The 21,497-nt window shown below is 43.8% G+C and overlaps 1 protein-coding gene across 1 annotated transcript in view; it reads right to left on the reverse strand.

Annotated features, from left to right (window-relative positions):
* The window catches only part of Atxn10 (ataxin 10), a 128,940-nt gene extending 115,268 nt beyond the window's left edge, over nt 1-13,672 (reverse strand). The window contains exon 1 of the mRNA XM_055627047.1: nt 13,346-13,672. Coding sequence (XP_055483022.1) covers nt 13,346-13,461 — 116 coding nt within the window. The 5' untranslated portion in view covers nt 13,462-13,672. The remainder of the gene's footprint in view (nt 1-13,345) is intronic.
* Nucleotides 13,673-21,497: the final 7,825 nt, after the last annotated feature.

Raw genomic sequence — 21,497 nt, forward strand, 5'->3', positions numbered from 1 at the left:
TATTACAAGCATTATTAATAATAATCGCTGTCAGTCCTACTTTAACCAAACTAACAAAAATATTCAAAAGGGCTTTAAGAAGCTTAGCTACTTCATTCGCAGAAGGCAGAGTGCTTATGAAGACAATTAAACTTCAGCCGTTAGACGTTCCTATTAGATAGGAATGCATACCCTGAAGACAATGTATAAATGAAATGTTGTATTAGAGGACAAAAAAATTCCTTTGAGTTACACAAAAGGTAGAATTTCATTTCCTTCAAGTTTCAACACATTTGTTGGTCTTGGCAAGTTCTGTTTGAGTAAAATTAAAGAAAACTACCAGTGATTATATGTCACAGGTTAGACAGGCCTAATATACCATATGTACACACATTTTACAGTTAATTTATCAGTGGACCTCCTACTGAAAAGGAAACTAACTGCTAGAATAACTACAACTAAGACTATCACACTTGTTTTAAAAATTATTCTAATACCTAAGCACTGAATTTTTTAAAAGCTGGCTTATATGTAGAGTATTTTAGCCATTGTTGCTGAGAAAAATAATTAACAGTTCACAGATATTTTTTCCTAATCACTGGTTGTTACATAAAACCACAAACTTTGCTTACTGATTTGATCTTGTTGATCAAAAACAGTAATTAAAAAAAAAAAAAAAAAAAAAAAACATTTTATCAACTGCCACAAAGAGCCTACAGCCAAATTCTGAAATGTGCCTTTTCCAAGATCAGGCCTCTCCTTTGTGCACTCTGCACCTTCATCCCATCCAGGCTCAGGTGGTCCCTGACATCCCTAACCAACCCATTCTGCTGGGTCACAACAGCTGTGTGTAAAGAGCATCTTAGCAAATATTTTAGGCTTTGACAGCCAGAAACTCCCCAAAACAACTTCTCAGCCCTTCCCGTTATCAGAAAAGCAGCCTTAGATGACAAACAAATGAACAAGGCTGGATTCAAACACAACTCTACTGTGTTAAGGCTGGACAGGTAGCTCACTGGTCCTGGAGGTGGGGGTGGGGGTGAGTAGGCCCATGAATGTGGGAAAGCTGACCCCACCACTCATCTGCCAAGGGGGGACACAGTCCCTGTCTCCCCCTTTGCTACCACCAGCAGCCAGAAAAAGCTGCCCACCAGGTCATGAGCAAGGGAGAGCTATCCCTGCCCCTCACCAGCTACAGCACTCAGAAGAGCAGGTCCTACACGTCACCAAGACAGCACAGTAGAGCTGGCCCTGGTGGCAGGGGCACAGGTGAGCCGGCCTGAGGTCGGTCATGAGTGAGGGAGAACTGTCTGCTGTGAGGTGGTGTGGGTGTAGGTGTGATGCCCTCTCCCTTCACCTTTGCCACCTGTGGTAGTAGGGAAAACTGGCCAAGAGCATGACTGCTGGAGACCCAGCCCTGCCCCCTCACTGGCTATAGCACTCAGGAGAGCAGGCCCTGCACCTCGCCAAGTAATAAGCATTACTTGGACACCAAAACATCACAGTGTACTTCATAAATGCATACAATTACAACCTATCAAAAATTAAAGGACAATCAGCATGGCTACATAGCAAACATCAATTTAAAGCGACCAGTAAGCTAAGCATGACTGTTTTCCTCTGTCCTCATTCAGTTATTTGGGTGACAACATAAACAAGTGGAATTTAACTGGCAAAGGATACATGGAAATGTTTAGCTCCATGAATCCAAATTAAAAAGGGAAATGTGAAATTAGGAAGGGAATGAAAAACAAAAAGTTAGGGATAGGAAACTGTTGGCATAATGTTGTTTTGTTTTTTTGTTTTTTTGGAATGTATATAATTTATCCTTGTTCTATTTTTTCTATTCCATTATTTGATTTCAATTTGGACATTGTATTATGATGCTTAGGCTAAGCATCACCTGTTTTGTGTAAACATGCCATAATTTGTTCTTTGTATTGTCAATAAAATAAATAAACATAATGTTGAGCAATGGAGAGAATAGGACGGGATATCCTTGCCTGTAGGGGAGGAGAAGGAAACGAGTGGGAGGAGAGGAAAGGAGAGCAGAGATCAATAAGAGAGGTCTTAGATCCATGAGGAGAGATGAACCAGACCTAAGATATGACTAAAAGCAAGTATAATGGATGAAATCTGAATGGTAGGAAACTATATGGGCTTGGAGATTTAGGATGGAAAAACTATTACCCAGTATTGTGCTCTAGGTTAATTAAATAAATCCTAGTCTCTGTATGATGATTTGGGTATACAGCTGGTTTAGGAATAACCGCTGCTTAACTAAAAGATAAATCAATAATAAATATTAATATTCAACAATAGGAAACAGAATCAATAAGCTATAGGTTACGCTAAAGTCATGTTAGGGTAGAAAAAAGACAAATCAGGTAGCTAGAAGTGGGGTCATGATGAAAGCAGCTAGGTTAAAAATAAGGTCCTGGTAACGTGTAACACATGGCAATGTGAAAGTGAGAACACCTGGAAGTCAAGCTCACTAACAATCAAAAAAATGAGGTTGGGCAATGAAAGAGTTACCTTTGCAAACATTGAAATGACGAAGATTTAAGACAATTAAAGCAATACACAGTTATTAGTAACCTAAAGCTAAACTTTTCAAAAAATAAGATGGAATGACCCACAAATATTTAAACGGCAAGACTGATTCAACAGGGAGTACACTGCCACAGCATGGACAAAAGCTGGAGAAAACCAGGTAAAGTGGTGCAAATTTGTAATCCCAGCATTTAGAAGCTAAGGCAGAAAGAAGGGATGAGTTAAAGGACAATACGGACTACACAGCAAGATCCTGTCTCAAACAAACAAAACACACAAAAAGGCTGGAGAGATGGCTCGACAGGTAAGAGTGTTGGCTGGTCTTCCAGAAGATGGGAGTTAGGCTCCAGTGTCCACTCCAGGCAGCTCACAACTCCATGTAACCCCAGCTCCTCTCTGGTCTCCATGTGGATCACATTTACAAGTATACACTGTAATGGAAGTGTTGGTTTCTTTGTTATGTAATTATGTTTTTGTTCTAATCCCAAGTGTGGGATTTTAGTTGGCCTATAGTTTGTCCACACCTGTTAATTGTCTCGTGCTGGGTGTGGCTTTTGCCAGCTGATAAGGGTCTTCCACAGGCTGCACAGAGAGGGGCGTGGTCAAGGACTGAGAGTATAAATACGAGATCGAAGAAAGAGACGGTGTGGTGTTTGGTGTTGATGTGTGGCATGTAGCAGTTTGGAGAGACCAGAGATGGATGGTGTGGCAGTTTGGAGCAGACAGATGGAGAGAAACACTTAGGGGCACAGCAGCATGGAAGAGCCTGCTGTCTGTGTCTGCCATTGACAAAGATTGCTATAGAACCCTAAAAAAAACCCACTAGTCCTCAACAGACCAGAGAAGTAAAGGGCCCCCTCTCCCCACTAACCTTTTCTCTCCTATGTAGGGTTAGGAGGTTGAAAGGAGGTTGAGGCCTAAGCACCCCAAATAGAGTTGTAAAACAAGCACTACAATACACACACACACACACACACACACACATATACATAACTAACAATAAAAATATTACAAAAACAAGAGTCAAGGTGTGTTTGGTGGACAGAAGTCTGACACCACCAGTGACAATCAAGGGGAACCAACCCAACTTAAGCTACAAAATGAGGAGAAAACAGAAAACACCTCCCACTGTTAAAAGGTAGCATTTCTAACAAAATGTTTACTGAAATGTTATCTTGAGTGGCACTGAATTTACAGGTCAACCTGGGGAAAATGTTTTTGTTGTTGAGGTTTCATTAATAAACTGATGTATTTCATCATGTAAGTCTTCTAGTTTTCTGATATAGTTTCAGTTCTCTATGGTGGTCATGATCGTGATCATGGCGACCAGGACAAAGCCAGTAGCTAACGTTTAAATAGTGCTAACCCTATGTTAGCTACTACTGTAGGTGCTGCACACATAAACTCATTGGTGGCAGTAATAAGAAAGTATCACTCATACATAACTAAAGCTTACCTAGTCTTGTAGCCATCAGAGAACCTGGCTCAGCTGATTAACAATCCCAGGAGTCATTTGCTTCTTAGTAGCCTCACTCACAGATCACTGACCAAGCCTCTGAGTCCAGTGACCACTACAAAAGACCGGAAGAATGGAAGGGCTAAAATGTCCTCAAAGTTCTGGCAGTCACAAACATATCCTTATTTGTTTTGTCTTGCTAGCTCAAATTCTTCCCTGACCACTTCATCCACTTAAGATAACTGAAAGGAGAGGTGGCCTCATATTAAGCACTTCTTTATTTTGAAGCTGAGTCAGACACCTTACCAAATAGCTCCATGTGGTATTCCAGCTCATGGCACAGGTAAAAATAAAGGAGATTGCCACTGCTCAGCTCTTTTTATAGAGGAACTTGACATGCTCTCAAACAATCGAACTGAATCATGGCTGAGTCAAATGCCATATGGCATCTTCAACTAAGCTGATGACCTGTCTGGGTTTTTTGTTTGGGAGGCAAGTTGTTTTGTTCTTTGGGGGCACTCACAGACTTGCTGGCCACAGGCTCAGTAATGGTTAGGGGAAACCCATGTGTATGAGTGTGCACAGATAGACAGGTTTATTTTTTACTCCTGTGCTATTCTGACTTCTGAAGGGCTTAATATATTTGGTTTCTTCAAGAAAGTTAGTCAACATATTTATGCAAGCAACTCAGTATCCCAAGTCATTTTCTATCCCTTGAAACCAGTAGTTTATCACAATGACGTTTCCTATATATTCCTCAACTACAGTCTCTCTTCTGTGCTTTTATTTTACATGCAGGGATCGAGAAAATCATAAAAATACTATCAAATACTCATATGTGCTAGATGTGGATGAAGTTGGGAATACAGAGTCAAATAAGATTCCTGCCTGTGAAGGACTGGCAGGAAATTATGTGCTTTTAACACTGTATGATGATCTTGAAAAGAGGTAGAAATACAGAACACAGGCCTAGGTATCAAAAAGATTTCCAAAAGTATTCATCCTTTCTGTGCCACTATAACTGAACACCTAACAAAAACAGCCTCTAAAAGCAGGATTTATTTGGCTCACAGCTTCAGAGGACATGCTTAGCCATGATGACCTGCTCTACATGCTTGAGTGGAACATCCTGTTGGCAGAAGCATGTATCAGAAAAGACACCACATGGCAAACCAAAGCAATGAAAAAGAAACACCTGAGAGGACCAGAACATGATACAGCCTGTAGGGCATCTCAACTTGTGGGTAGCAACCTCTTTGGCAAACCTGTACCTACAAAAATATTTACATTATGATTCATAACAGTAGCACAATTACAGTTGTGAAGTAACAATGAAAATAATTTTATGGTTGGGTGTCACAACATGAGGAACTGCATTAAAGGGTCACAGCATTGGAAAGGTTAAGAACCACTGGTCTAGGGTCATGTCCTCAGTGGCCTACATCCTCCACCTCTCAATAATGCAATCATATGATGGCCTCATAGAGGGTATAATCCATTGATGAGAGCAATCAAGATTCAATCAATTCCCAAAATCCATTAGCTAACAACAGTTATATTATTTTTATAAAACTGTGTTTGTTTCTCTCTTGACCTGGCTATCACACAAATAATTGAGATTCTTCTATGTTTGTTTAATAATAAGCTGCACAATACAATAACTGAGTAGTTATTACTCCATTCTTTACCCTCTAAGCTAATTTGACTTTCTCCCAGTGCACAACCCAGAAATATTTGCATTTGTAGCTTTTCCTTCTCCAGCTCTCTCCTCCGATGTTTCTTAGACCTCTTCCATGACTGAATCACCTATTTCCTCCTCTAACTCCTCTTCCCCAGGCTGGCAGGAAGTCCAGCCCTAGTCTCTCCCCTGTTCAGTGACTGACTATAAGCTACTTTATTGGACTATTGGGAAGCAGTGTTTACACAATATTGAGATAGGAGATTCTCAGAACAAGAATTACAACCAGATGTAGTGGTACAGAAATCAGCATTTGAATTATGCAATAACTTTATGCCTACAGACAACCATGTCCTAGTGGTAGTCGCTTCATACTCAAACCAGAACAAAATCAGCTGTGAAATGGTAAATAAATTATGAAGGAAAATTATAAGTGTGTATGTATAAAAAGCTATAAAAGGCTTGAGACATTTATAAATTTAATGTTGACATTTGTGCTATTTCTTTGTTAGTAGTAGGAAACAAGCCAAATATAGCTCATTTAGTAGTAGGAAACAAGCCAAATATAGCTCATTTTACTATATGAACTATAGATGCCCCAAAACACTTGGCAAATACCTTAATCTTCATTGTCAAATTGATTGGATCTAGAATCAGCCAAGAGACACACCTTTAAACATGTCTATGAAAGTATCTCCAGAGAGGTTTAACTGAGAGAAGACTGGATGCCCAATTGTAGAAGGGAAAAAAGACAGAAAATGAGACTAGCTGAGCACCAGCATTACCTGCACCCCAAGCCCCGATTCCCCACTACTAACAACGTAAACAGTGCTTCACAGATCCTACCACTATGTTTTCAGGCACTGACAAACTCTGTTCAGTGAGTCAAAGTTTTAAATTGCTTCTGTCAAGCATTTGGCCACAGCAATGAGAAAAGCAACAATATAGGTAGTTAAGCACATAACACAGCACCCCGAGCAGCTTTCTAGTGTTAAAGTGATTTTCTAGTGTTAAGAAGTGATTTTTTTCCTCAGTGGAACCAACTGGCTCATCCTCAATGCTCTATTCAATTCACTGAACATCAAAACAGTCTGGGTACCCTGCCAGGAGATGCTCCAAAGACAATGGTTCCTGCTCTCAAAAAGAGTGCTATCCAATAGGAAAAGACTGGCAGAAAAGGGGTATTCTATTATAATGAGTTAGTGGGGAAGCTTGGTGGATAAGGTAACAAACCTGAAAACCAAATTAAATCCCCAGGAGCCCCATGGTGGAAAGACCTCAAATGCATGCCCTCTCCCTTCCTCCCTCCCGCTCCTCAATAAAAATGTAAAAGGCAGAAATGCCTTTGAAGAAGAAATGAAATGAAGAAGACCGTGAGAAGTCCATGTGTTAACACCTCCCTCCTTTCTAAGCAATTCAGTATGTTCAGTAATAAAAATGGAAAAGTTCTAGACTAACTTACCAACAAACAAACAAACAAACTACACCTTCACACACAGAAACTGAAGGGGAACACTCAACTGTAGTCAAGTCTGAACCTAAAAAGCCAACATACCCACAAAGCAGGATCCTGTAGCTGAATCCTGACTGGATGACAAGGGCTAAATGTCCCCTATCCATTGTAGTGATCAAAAACACTATGTGGTTCACAATACCAGGATGGGACTCCTCTGCATGTGAGGGCAGAAAAGACCTGCAAACTCTGTACCCCACATACAGGCTACATGGAAAGCCATGTCCAAGAAGCTCAGAGGGCTCACAGAAAGGACCAGGTAGAAGATGGCTGCCCAGGAACTAGATCTCCAATACTACCACTCTCTAAATCACCAACAAAATACTTGCTTTTGAGCCAGAATCACTGGGATTAGGTACAAGAAAATGTAAAACTTTCAGAGGGAGGAGTGAGCACAGAAGGGAGACATGGAAAAAAGCCCTTGCTCAAAGAATGGCATTGAGGTAAAGGTTCACAGAGAAAAGTAGCAACAAGAAAAACTGGTTGCTGCCCTCACTACTCACAGTGACCCACTGACAGCTGTGTCCTAATACTGTAACCCAAGGCAGTGTTGAACTAAGTCCTAGAGCCCAAAAGAACACTTCAGTCTGGCAAGATGGCTCAGAGGGGTGAGAACACCTGCAGGTGAAAACCTGATCATTAGCTTGATTCCGGAGACTCACATGGTAGGAAGGGAGAATGAAGGTCATATGATGTCCACTAGGCAAATAAAAATATAACTTCCAAAAAGATTTCCATCAAGTAATGCAAAACAGGGTCTCTATCTACAGAGAACTACTGTGGGCTCTCAAGCAGGGAACCAAGGGGCAAAGAAGGCAGGTACTACAACACAAAGACCATCCTGAAAAGCCAGAGCTTCCTCATCAAGATGAAGAAAGCCTCTATCTAGAGCTCTGGGACCCACTGGGATGTCTCAATACATCTCCGCCTGGCACTCTCATGAGAACGTAACCGCAACAACCCCTGAAGTAGCAAGGGAAAGGAGGCCAAGGGTGCAGACCCCTTAGCAACAGGGCAGGGCCACACTGCAGGCTTAACCTGCAGGGTAAGCCCAGTGTGGCGGGAAGAACCCTATGAGAGCCTCAGCAGCAGGGCTACAGCCAATTCCAACAGGGCTCCTCCGAGAATTCCACAAGATGCTACCTTGAAGACTGACAGAGTGGACAGTCTCAGACTAGAGAAGACCTAAACTGAAGAGCAGACTGAAACTCATGACAGGCCTCAGTGTTAGTTCCCAAGCCATTGCACTAGCCTACTCCTAGGTTGCCTAGAAACCCGACGCCATGCCTGTGCACACCAAATATAAAGAACTGGCCCATCATTACATGCTCTCTCTGCCTTGGTTTCTCTCCCCTTTTCTGACTTTCATTCTTAGGGTGCCTCACCCTTTCTCTCTTCTCCTACACTCTTCCACTGTCTCTCTGTCTCTCTTCACCTCCATATGATAAATCTCTTCATACCAGATCACTGTGTGTGGCATTTTTGAATATGTTATTACACTCAGTCCATACCTGGATTCTGCCAGCCGACATCAGGATCAATATTCAACCAATGACCAACAGGTTAATCAACCACTTAAGCCAAGCATCTTCAGAAGGGTAAGTTGGAAATACAGTCTGCATGTTTCCTGGGGAATTAAGCTTCAACTGCCCATAGCATGATCAGCCTCACAAGGCATTCTGACATTGGTTGTATTCTTTTCTTCCCCCTCCAGTTTCCCTCATCCACACATCAGTTATCTCAGCCCAGCCTCTGAAAACATAACGCAAGCACTGGCACAGAGAAAATGTTCATGAAGCAAAACCCACAAGCACCACCTGGTTACTAACAAGGTTAGTGAACACATAACTAGGCCTTCTACTTATAGCAAATTTTTACTCTTTAATTTTTTTTTTTTTTTAGTATGTGTATGGGGGTGCACAAGCCAATGAGTGAGTGAGCAAACAAGTGGGTACATGTGTGTCATGGCACATATGTCAAAGTCTATACTGGCTACTTTTTATGTCAACTTGGCACAGGCTAGACATTTTAGAAGAGATGGAATCTCAACTGTGAAAATGCCCCGACCATGCTGGCCTGTGGGAAGCTTGTGGTGCATTTTCTTGACTGATGATTAGTGTGGGTGGGCCTATCTCAGAGAGGACGATGCCATCCAGGGGTGAATAGTCCTGAATAGTATAAGAAAGCAGGCTGAGCAAGCCTTGAGGAGCAAGCAAGCAGTACTCTTCCATCGCCTCCAGTTTAGTTCCTGCCTTGAGTTTCTGCCCTAATTTCCCTCATGACAGACTGTGATTGAAACATGTAAACTGAAATAAATACCTTCCTTCCCAAGCTGCTTTTGGTGTTTTATCACAGCAATAAAAACCTAAACTAAGATAAAGGACAACTTTTAGGAGCGGTTCTCTCTTTCCACCTCATTTTTTGAGGTGTGATCTCTTTTATTTCTGCAGGGCTGCTAATTGGCCCACAAGTTCCTCATTGATTCTCCTGTCTCTGCCTTCCATTTCACCTGTAGTCCTGGAATTATACACAGCATCACATATAATTTTATCTGAGTTCTGGGGATCATGCCATCAGACTAGCATGACAAGTGCTTTTACTCACTGAGCCACCTTCTAAATACTTTAGATATTTAGAACTATATTCCATGTTGAAATATTTTTCTCAATGCACTGATATGTAGGTCAAGGTTCACTTTATTCCAATTAATAAAAAAAATAGTTGTTCCCTCCTTGCTAACAGAGGGCTTTAAGTTGATTTTGGTTTTAAATTTATAAATAGTTTATAAAGAACTATAGCCAGCAGCCAGTCCTGATAAGACCTGATAGGCTAGATCAGATGGCTGGGGAGGAGGACCTCCCCTATCAGTGGACTGGGGGAGAGGCATGGGAGAAGAGGGAGCAGCAATCCCGGAAGGTATGAGGGAAGAGGCTACAGGTGAGATACGAAGTGAATAAAGTGTAATGAATAAATATGGAAAAAAGAAACTATAGCCAGAACTGGCTTTATTTTTTTCACACAAAATATTCAGCTTTAAATTTAATAAAAAGAATGAAGTAACCACACACATACAAGATAAAAACTAACAATAGTAAGTTATCAGGTCCAAAATTTATAACCAATATACTTAAATGAGAAGTCAATTTTAACAAAGTATAAGAATATAAAAACAAATAGACTGATTCAAAAATACAATTATTAACACAATGGCAGGTTTGATGAAGAAAATAAGATTAGCAAACTAGAAGGCAAGTTAAAAGAAAAACTTTAAGCAGAAATTTGAAGAGAAAAAAAAAATCCTCTTAGAATGTCTTAAGTCTGGGCCAGAAAATCCTAGATTTGCCCAAAGACACAGTTAAGAGCACCTGCTGTTCTTGCAAAGGACCTGTGTTCAGTTTCCAGCATCAACATCAGGTGGCTCACACCCCAGTGTAACTCGACCTCCAGCAGGCCCAACTCCCTCTTCTGGTCTCCAGAACACCAGCATACATGCAAGTACCTATAGACTAGCAGGTCTCAACATGTGGGTCAAGACCTCTCTGGGGGTTTAACTACCCTTTCACAGGAATCACATAACACATATCCTGCATATCATATATTTACATTATTTGTTAACAGTAGCAAAACTGCAGTTATGAAGTAGCAATAAAAATAATATTCCATTTGGGGGTCACCAGAATATGAGAAACTGTATTAAAGGGTGGCAGCATTAGGAGACTGAGAACCACTGCTTTAGGTAGACAATCTTTCTGTTTCTGTCTCTCTCCCTCTCTCTCTCTCTTTAAAAATTTTAAAGAAAGGGGATAGAGAGATATCTCAGCAGTTAAACAAGAACTGGCTCACAACCACTTATAATGGGATCTGAGGCCCTCTTCTAGTGTTCAGACATACATGCAGACAAAACACCCAAATACATAAATAAATCAACCTTTAAATAGTGGGAGGGGGGATAACAAGGCAGAACCAGAATCAAGAATTCTGCACCAAAACAACTGCATCTCTCCACCAGAGCACCTAGCCACCAGCTCTTTTCTGATCTCCAAACTGCCTGAAACAGGGACTCTGCTCCACAAAAACCAGAACCAAAACCTCAGAAGCATTCTCATCTTCACCCCAGCACAACAATGCAGTTGGTCACTGAATCCAATCCATTCAACCTGATAAATGTCTCCACCCTACCCTTCCCTACAACTTCATCCCTCTGCCTCTAGCTTCTCTGTTCTCTTTCATCCCCAACAACAACAATAAGAAAGACTTTCCTCACAAGTGGATTTTATCAAACCACTTTTTTTGGCAAAATCATCAATGGTTTCCCAGAACCCTCTCACAACAGACCAAGTCAAGAAAGCTATAAGCCATAATCTCCTCAACAGGTTACATAAAGAAAACCAATGTTTGAATGTCTCCTTTGGCCCAGACATAGTTTGTTTCTCTGCAACTCTACAAAATCAGTATATGATCCTTTCATAGATACTGTCTTTTCTAGGTAGCCCTAGAATAGTCATTTTACAGGCATGGGTGTTTTGCCTGTGTGTGTATGTCTGTGCATATCATGTCCATGAATACATGTATGTGCATGCCTGATAACCAGAGACCACCAGGGGACATCAAATCCCCTCACACTGTAGTTACTGATGGTTGTGAACCACCATATGGGTTCTAGGACTCAAACCCTGGTCCTCTGGAAATACAGCAACTGCTCTTAACCACTGAACCATCCTCCCAGGCCCTCTCCAGCCATCTGTCTTTCCTGGCTCTGGGAGGCAAAACCTTTACTGTGTGGATCTCTATGACAAGAGTATGTTTACACAGTAATTATGAAAGGAATTAAGTCATATTTGTTTTTGTAACCTCAGCCTCCTGCAAAGACTGTTTCATAGTGTTATATATACACACACTTAATAATCAAGGTATAGGTCCTGAATGGTATTGACAAGCCCAAGCATCAAATCAACCAATGCTACTTCCCAGAAGCATCACACTGAGTAGCATCCTACCCACAAGCCCAAGCAGCAATACCCTTGGGGCCTTCAACATCATTTTTAGAGGGACACTCTTCTACTGCATCTACAGATGGGAAAGTGCTCAGACAATTATCTTTTGTCGTGGTTGGTTGGTTGTTTGCTTGGTTGCTTGGTTAGTTGGTTGGTTGGGTGCTTGGTTGGTTGCTTGCTTGGTTGGTTTTTGAGATAGGGTGGATTTCACAATGCTGACCGGTCTGGCCTGGAACGCAGAGATCCACCTGCCTATGCCTCCTGAACGCTGGGATTGAAGGTCTATGCCACCTGATCCGGTAACTTTTTCTTTCTTTCTTTTTTTTTTTTTTTTTTTTTAAAGAAAAGTTAAGGTAACACTGAACCTACCCAAAAAACCCTAAATGCCCTTTTCCACTATGCTCTCTGCTCTTTGTTCACACTAGGATTGCTTGTTGTCTCCCTACAGGAGAGAGCAAGGGCTCTAAGTCTTCTCTCCATCAACTTCCTACAATACTTGGTACGGGAGACCGTTACTGTTACGAGAAAATACTAGTGCTTATTTTGTACTAGCTGTCAGGCATGCCCTAAGTATGTAATCTGCATGATCTCATTAAATCCCCACCACCATTAAACTAAGGAGGTCCCATCCAACATCATTTCCACTAAACAGAAAGGGAAACTGTGGCACAAACGATGCTACAAAACCCAAACCCAACAAGAACTGACAGCCTCGCGTACTTCTATTTCCACGTTTAATTTCATCTCAGCATTGAAAACATGCGCCATACCTCCTTTTTTTTTTTTTTTTTTTTTTTTTTTTTTAAGGCTAGAAAGGCTGGAAGCAATGCTGAGCAGATGTCAAGAAGCCTGTCCGGATCGGCAGGCTCCCTTTAACCCAGTGGTGGGGAAGCAAGCCTGAACACGCCTCCCCCGGCCACCGCCCTCAGGGCCCTCGCCCGAGGAGCCGAACCAACAGCTCCCTCCCAGCCAGTTTGGGGAGCGGCGCTGCCATCGCCTGCCCAGGCGGCCTCGTCCAGAGCAGGCCTAGGCGCGCGCCACAGAGCCACAAGCCGCGCGTGGGCCGAGCCTGCCGAGCCCGGCGCCCCGCCTCGCCCGCCTCGCCCGCCGCGCAGCACAGAGCCCTCTCCGCGGACCCCGTTCCTCCTCGGCAGCAGGCCCCGCGCGGTTACCGGTTACGCTGCTCCTTGAAGAGCGCCGTGAGCGCGCGCAGGGCCTCCAGGTCCTGGATGGGCGCCGGCACCGTGACGCCCGACAGCCGGGAGGGTGGCATCCTGGGCGCCGCCATCTTGCCACTCGCTCTTAGCCGAGCCCGACGAGGCGGAGAGAAGAGCGAGGGAGGGGGGGGGAGACAGGCGACAGGAGAGGAGACGGGGACGCGGTCTGCACAGCTCCGGCTTCCGCAGCCCGCGTCACCCAGATCCCGCGCTGCTGCAAGGCAGAGAGCGCGAGACTAGCTGTTTTGCCTCAGGCGCAGAGGACAACACGGCGCGGCGGGGGGGAGGGGGGGCGATGGCGGAAGTCCCGCCTGAGGGGAGGGGGCCCAGCGGAAGTCCTGCTCCTTCGTGGGGAGGGAAGGGGGTCTTTTAGGGTCCTCAGTGGGGCGTCGGGGGCAAAGACGCCCCCCAGAGGCCTGAATGCTGGCTGAAGGGGGCGGGGTGGGGTGGGCTGTAGAGTGTCCTAGGGAATGAGTGTCTTGTCAGGGACAGATACCATGAGGAAGGGCTTCCATTGGTGGGGTCCTCATGCAGAGGTTTCCCTCTGGGGAAGGGATACCAGCGCCCCCCCCCCTTTACTCCCCCTTACTATAATGGATGCTTTCCCTTGATGGGACCTGGGAGGGAGAGGCTCCTGAGGGGAAGGAAAGGGATACTGGCCAGAAGTGTCACCATGGGAGGGGACCTGGAAAGAAGACTTGCCCCCAGGGCATGTGTTACTGGGCCAACTAGTCCTATTGCAACAGAACCTGGAATAGAAATTCCCTCCAGGGAAGGGATGTTAGGTTGGAGTGCTCCACGGAGGGAGACCTGAAATGAAGGTTCCCCCACGAGGAAAGGAGGCTGGATAGCGAGCCCCCACCCTCCTCCCCGTAAAAGAAGAACCCACCCCGTAGAAGAAGACCTTGGGCAGAGACCCTCCTCCTCGGGAAGAGGATGCTGAACAGAAGTGCCGCCTTAGGAAAGAACTAGAAGGAGGTTCTTCCCATAGGAGAGGATGGAAGAAGTGTCCCCAAGAGAGGTGTAAAAAGGATGGGCATATTTTGGCTCAGGTTGAGGGTACAGGACAACGTGGTTAGAACTCGTGGCACAAGACCCAGGTTGAGGGCACAGGACAACGTGGTTTGAACTCGTGGCACAAGAGCTTGAAGCAGCTTGGTCACATTGCAGCTATAGCCAGAAAGCAAATGTGGATGAATGCTTGTGCTCTCCTGGCTGTCTCTTTTTTTCTACAGACCATGGAATGGTGCCAACCACATTGGGGCCAGGTTTTCACAAAGTTAGCCGAATCTAGGTAATCCTTTACAAACATGCCCAGAGGCTTGTCTTTATGGGGATTCTAGATCTATTCAAATTGACCATTAATACTATGGGGAACCTGGGAGAGGACTCTCTCCAGGGGAGAGGATGCTTATCAGAACTATCTCCATACCTGGGCTGAAGAGCACTTTCTATCTTCCAGGAGACCTGAGTGTTTCCCCCGCACATATGTCCCCGGTGGAGTTCACAACTACCTGTAATTCCAGCTCCAGGTGTTCTGCAGGCGCCCACCGTGGCATATGCTTTCACAGATAGAGATTAAAATAAGGTTTTTTTTTTTTTTTTAAACATATCCCCGTAAGAGGCAACCTGGGAGCAGGGCACGGCAGCGCATGCCTATAATCTCTGTGAGTTCAAGTCCAGCCTAGTCTACAAAGCAAGTCCAGGACAGCCAAAGCTAAAAAGAGAAACCCTGTCTTGAAAAAAAAAAAAAAAAAAAGAAGGAAGGAAAAAGAAAAGAAAAAAGAAGCAACCTGGGACAGAAGGCAAAGAAATGTAAAGAAGGCCTCCTCCCTGGGAAGAGATGGTGGCTGGGACTTGGGAAGGGAGGTCCCAGGCAAAAGATTCCCTAAGAAGGTAGAAGACCTGGACCCTGACCTTTAAGTGTTTGAATCCGGACTCCTCCCTCAAGTGCAGCCTAACACCAGTTGCCAAGTCTCAGACCCTGAAAGCTGGCTTATTTGTGTTTTCTTACCACCTACTGATAATACTGTCACTTGAATAGAGTAGCTTATCAAGGTTTTAAAGCACAGTTAAAGGGCCAGCAAGATAGCTCCCAAGCCTGATGACCCTGGGACTGCAGAGTAGAAGAGAACCAACTCCAGTACATTGTCCTTTGACCTCCTGCAAAGTCTGGGACGGGTAGAGTCTTCCGGATCCAGGTCCAGCTGGGAGTCAGGGGGAGGGGTATGCTTCTTTGAGGAATGTTACAGCTCTTTCAGGTGATTATAGCCCTTCACCAAGAGGGACAAGAAGCAGAGCAGTGGGACGGCGAACAGGGCGGGCAGAACCGAGGGATGGCAGGAGCAGGTCCAAGGGTCCAGTGGTGAATGTCCTGAGAGAGAAAACCCAATGAAACAGCCCTTCAAATGTTACAGCCCAGTGAAACAGCTTATGTCTATTCGAAGTGGACAAAGACTATATAAACCTTGGGGAGCAGGAAGGGATTTGGGGGTGAATGCATTCCATTGGTTGTGCTCTGTTTGCATCCAGGTGCCAGCTACTTGACTGCCTTGAGAGTTAGGGCTGCCAGCCTATAAGCCCTGGGGCATGCAGGCACAGAAGGAGGTAGCAGCCCCACTCCTAACGGTCTCAAAATGAGATTTTTGGGGTTTGGACACATCTCTCACCTCACTCCAGTCCCATGCCAGTTGTCCTGGGTCACTCAACCTACATGCTCCACAGCCAACTACTGGTGTCACTTAAAATATGTAACTATAGCAATACTAAGGATCAAGTAGCATCAGTCTTTTCCATTTCACTAACTCCACATTCATTTATTCCACAACCATGTCTATGTGACTGCTACTTGCTAGATATGAGATTGCCAGATATGAATTGTCATGGCAGGCCCGGGACAATTCAGAGTGTTATTCCCAGGCTAGCAAGTCAAACCTGACAACTGCTGTCTTGAGGAGCTATAAATAGTGAATTATGCTTCTTCACCCTTAGCTTCCTGTATTCTACCATGAAACAAAAACTGCATTGAATCTTCCAAAAATGTCCCCATCTTAGGGTTACTATTGTGATGACAAAACACGATGACCAAAAGCAAGTTGAGAAGGGAAGGGTTTGTTTGGCTTATGTTTCCATATCACTGTTTCATCACTGAAGGAAATCAGGACAGGCACTCAAACCAGGGCAGGAACCTGGAGGCAGGAACTGATACAGAGACCATGGAGGATGCAGCTTACTAAGTTGCTCCTTGTGGCTTGCTCAGTCTGCTTTTTTGTAGAACCCAAGGCCACCTGCCCAGGGATGGCACCACCCACAATGGCCTGGGCCCTCCCCTCATTAATCATCAGTTTAAAAAAAATGCCCTGCCAGCTTGCCTACAGCCCAATCTTATAGAGGCATTTTCTTAATTGAAATTCCCTCCTCTCATATGACTTTATCTTGCGTCAAATCGACATAAAACTATCCCACACACACCCTCTCTGTTTGCATTTATTTTCTGGAATAGTGCTATGGGCTTTTATTTATCTTTTAGTTACATTATAAATATTTAAAAAAAAACTCAATTATTTCACTCCATTCAAAACCTCTGATGGAGTTCCATTACACTCAGATTTTTTTTTTATTTGAAATTCCTTAAATGTTGGCCAGCTTCTTCCCCACAACCCGCTGTGATCCCATCTTCTCAGTTCTTCCTCCTCTGTTTTGCTTCAGCCAACTGGCCTCAAGAAAGTTGCCCTCTGCCACAGAACTTTGCATACTTTGTGCCTTTTGCATAGCGTTCCTCCCCACAAAGACCTGCATGGTATGCTTTCTTCTTCAACTGTCTGCTCAAATATCTTCCACTTTCCCTTCTTCCCGCCCCCACCACACAAACACTATCTTCACTCTTTATTTTTTACTTATGTGCATGTATGTGAGCTTCCATGAGTATCTATACACTGTATATGTACAAGAGCTTAAAGAAGCCAGAAGAGGGCATCAGATACACTGGAACTGGAGCTACAGGGGCCTATAGACTACCATGTGGATGCTGGGAACAGAACCCAGGCCTCTGAAAGAGCGGCATGCACTCTTAACCACCGAGCCACCTCTCCAGTCCCAAATAATAGATTATCACTTCCTGTGTGTCCATGTTACTGACATTTGAACCTAGGGCCTTGTACTTCCTAGGTAAGTGCTCTACTACTAAACTACATGCCCAGCGCTGCCTCTGATTTCTTTGAAGAACATCTAGCTTCCATGTTATAGCCTTAGTCTTTTCAGGTCCTTTGTTTGTTTGTTTGTTTGTTTGTTTGTTTGTTTTCAAGACAGGGTTCCTCTGTGTATCCATGGCTGTCCTGGACCAGGCTGGCCTTAAACTCAGAGAGATATGCCTGCCTCTGCTTCCCGGAGTGGTGGGATTACAGGCGTGCACCACCACACCCAGCTGGTACACCTAGTCTCAAAATGGGCGTTCGAGCAATTTACCTTTGCCTCCCCAGTAGCTGGGTTTGCAGGCACTGCCAACACACTGAGCTCAAGTGATTAAATGAGCTTGCCAGTCAATTTTCTTAGAACTGTAATACTTCTCCCAACCCTGGGCCCAGGAATCTTCCCAGTACACTTACCCTAGCTCGCTTTCTGTCCCTGTGAGAAACACCATGACCAAACACAACTTGAGCAGGAAAGGGTTCATTTGGCTTACAGGTTAGAGTTCATCGTCAGGGAAACCCGAGGCAGGAACTGAAGCAAAGGCCACAGAGGAATGCTGCTTACTGGCTCGCACTTTATGGCTTTCTTACCTTGCTTTCCTATACAACTCAGGCTCTCCTGCTCTCAGATGGCATCACCCACAGTGGACTGAACCCTCCCACATCAATCATTAATCAAGAAAATGCCCCCTAGACTTACTGACAGCCCAATCCAATGGAGGTAATTCCTCAGTTAAGGTTCCCTCTTCCCAGGTGACTCTAACCTGTGTCAATTTGACAAAACAAAACAAAACCCAATAACATAGCACCTAACACACTCTGAGTTTACATACCAGTTTTGTTCATTATTACTTATCTATTATGTTTACTATGCTAGAGAGCCCTGTTTCTAACATCTTTGTCTCCAGCCAAGCACCTAAAAAAAGGCCCAGTTTATGGTGGTGGATCAATAAATATTAATAGATGAAGGCTATTTTATATAATATTTTCAGAAAGGATAAAGGAAATGCTACATACTCCAAAGGAATACAGCCATTGAAAGAGTTCAGGAACAGAACAGAGAAAGGGTATGAAAAGAGGAAGTAAAATAAAAAAAATATTTTTAAAAGGCAAAATGGCAAACATACACACACAAAATAGAAGTATGGGTAAGAAAAACAAAAGAAAGTTAAATTTTTCAAATGGCATGTGGTATTGACTACCCAGAATCAATGGAGGATCTCAACCTTGACTGAACAGATCTGAGCAAGTTAATATTTCACTTGGTTCAATGGCATCCTTTACTGTTATGTAATTGTTTGCCTTAGATAAACCACATGAGCAAGCCACCACATTGAGGTGTTATACGAGGATTCAACCTCGGGGGTAATTTGTGACATATATTTATATCATGAGCCCACCACACACACACACACACACACACAGAAAGAGAGAGAGAGAAGAATTGGGAGCTTGAGTAATCAAAATAATAATAATAATAATAATAATAATAATAATAATAATAATAATAATAAGGAACGGACCAGGGAAAGGAAGGAAGGATGATAAAAGGAAAATGAGAGACGAAAGTGAACAAAGTTTAAGGCAAACAGGCTTGGGCCAAATGCACAAGGTTTTGGGGAAGAAAAGAAAGAGGAAGTAAGTGACTACTGAAGAGAACAGAAGGTGAGCAGAGAAATAAAAAGCAAAGAAACCCCTGGCACCCGTGTTTGACACTCTTCCTTGCCTCTGCTTTGTTTTCTGTTGCTATGATGAACACTATGACCAAAGGCAACCTGGACAGAAGGTTTATTTCATCTTACACTTTAGAGTCCATTAATGAAGGAAGTCAAGGAAGAAACCCAGAGGCCGGAACTGACACAGAGACCACAGAGGAATGATGCTTGCTGCCTTGCTTTCCCTGGCTTGCTCAACTAGCTTTCTTATACAGCTCAGGCCCACATGCCTAGGAACGGTACCACCCACAGGGTGCTGGGCCCTCCTACATCAATCAACAAGGAAGAAAATGTGCCCCCCAGGCCACTCTGGTGGAGGCAATTCTTTGACTGAGGGTGCCTCTTCCCTGGTGTGTCAGATTGGTAAAGCTCGTTGTCTTTGTCCCTCTTCTGTCCTCTCACTAGAGTTTTCCTTGTGTATTAACTTCTACACGAGACCTGTGTGCCATCAGGAAATCCACCAGACACTGCTGGCTCTTTCTGTCCTCGTTGGTTTTGTCAAGCTGACACAGCCTAGAGTCACCTGAGAGAAAAGCCTTAACGAATTACCTAGGTCAGATGGGCCTAAACACATGTCTGCGGGGCACTGTCTTCATTGTTGATTGGTGTGAGAGGGCCCAGCCTACTGTGGCCAGGTGATCCAGGGCTATGAAAGAAAGCTGAGCACAGACATGCGAGAAAGCCAGCAAATAATGTTCTAAGTAGTGTTTCAAGGCCTGGTTCCAAGGTAGATGTCTACTCCAGGCATGTGTAATAGACTCCTAATTTAGCTCTTCTGAGCTTTTATAGTTTTGTTTCTTCTTTCTGGATAGTGTCTTCAGGTCCATCAACCAACACATACACATAAATAAGAACTGAATAAATAATAAACCTTTTTTTTTTTTTTTTTTTTTTTTTAGAGAAATGGAGGCACTGGAGAGATGGCTCAGCAGTTAAGAGAACTGGCTGCTCTTCCAATGGATCCTGATTCTACTCCCAGCACCCACAAGGCAGTTCACGACCGTCTGTAACTCCAGTCCCAGGGGAACCAATGCTGCCTTCTGGCCTCTAGAGACACTGCACACACACAGTGCACAGACATACATGCAGGCCAAGCACACATAAATACGATTAAATTAAAATCTTCAACAACAACAACAAAATCTTGGAGAGAGGGGTGAGGGTGTGGATATTTAGCACAGTAAGAATGTGCTGGGTAGAATTAACAGAATAGATGAAAGACCTATGAAGAGAACTAAGAACAAGACCTAAAAAAAAGCGTACTAAGGGCAGTTCTTAGATCTAAACCACAGCTTTACCGAGTGCAAAGCAGAATGGGTGAAGTAAAGTGAAATATATTTATAGACACATCAGAATGAAACTGCAGAGAATGACAAAGACAACCTGATAAGCCACAGGAAACACACAGTTTCTTTTTAAGGGAGTGACAATTCGAGTAGGCTGCATTTAAGGCAGAAATACTAGAAACCAAAATATTGCACTGACATCTTCCATGCTCTGTGAACTATAAATAACCAGCCACAGACCCACACGACAGGAAACAGAGAGGAGTGAAGACAATCCCAGGTGGGGGAGGAAGTAGCAGAGTGAAGACCGATGATGGCAAAACCGTTAGCATCATACAAAGGGACCAAATGATGGATCGACAAACAAATCGTGGTATGTCCATACAGCAGGAGGCTACTCGGTGATAAAAAGAAACAAAATATCACAGCAACTGTGTGAGTGAATCTCAAAAACACTTATGCTGAACAAAATGCCTCAAACAGGAAGGACAGTGTGCTGTGCAGTTTCACTGCATGAAGATGCATTCAGTACAATCCAACACATTCCACTTCATTGTAGGAAGTCATAGTGAAATTACAGAATAAGGATAGAATCGGAGAGAGAGACTAGAATATGAAGGCCAAAGCCAGGCAAGGTAGTACAATCTGTAATCCAGCACTTGGGAGGCAGAGAGAGGTAGGAGAGCACTGTGGGTTCAAGACCAGCAATACTATGTCCCAAAACAATAGAAAGGGCAGTGTTTTAGGATCATGAAACTATTCTGCCATGATTGTGATAGCCATTAGCAATTATGCACTGTCTTGAAATTTCACCAAACAATGCACTTTAAAAATGAGACTCTGAGCCAAGGCTCTGTGGTGCACACCTGTACTCCCAACACTCAGGGAGACAGGCAAGCAGATCTCTGCAAGTTCAAGG

This window comes from Psammomys obesus, unplaced genomic scaffold (assembly GCF_907164565.1).
Source record: "Psammomys obesus unplaced genomic scaffold, mPsaObe1.curated_primary_1811, whole genome shotgun sequence".
In the NCBI taxonomy this organism is placed as follows: Eukaryota; Metazoa; Chordata; class Mammalia; order Rodentia; family Muridae; genus Psammomys; species Psammomys obesus.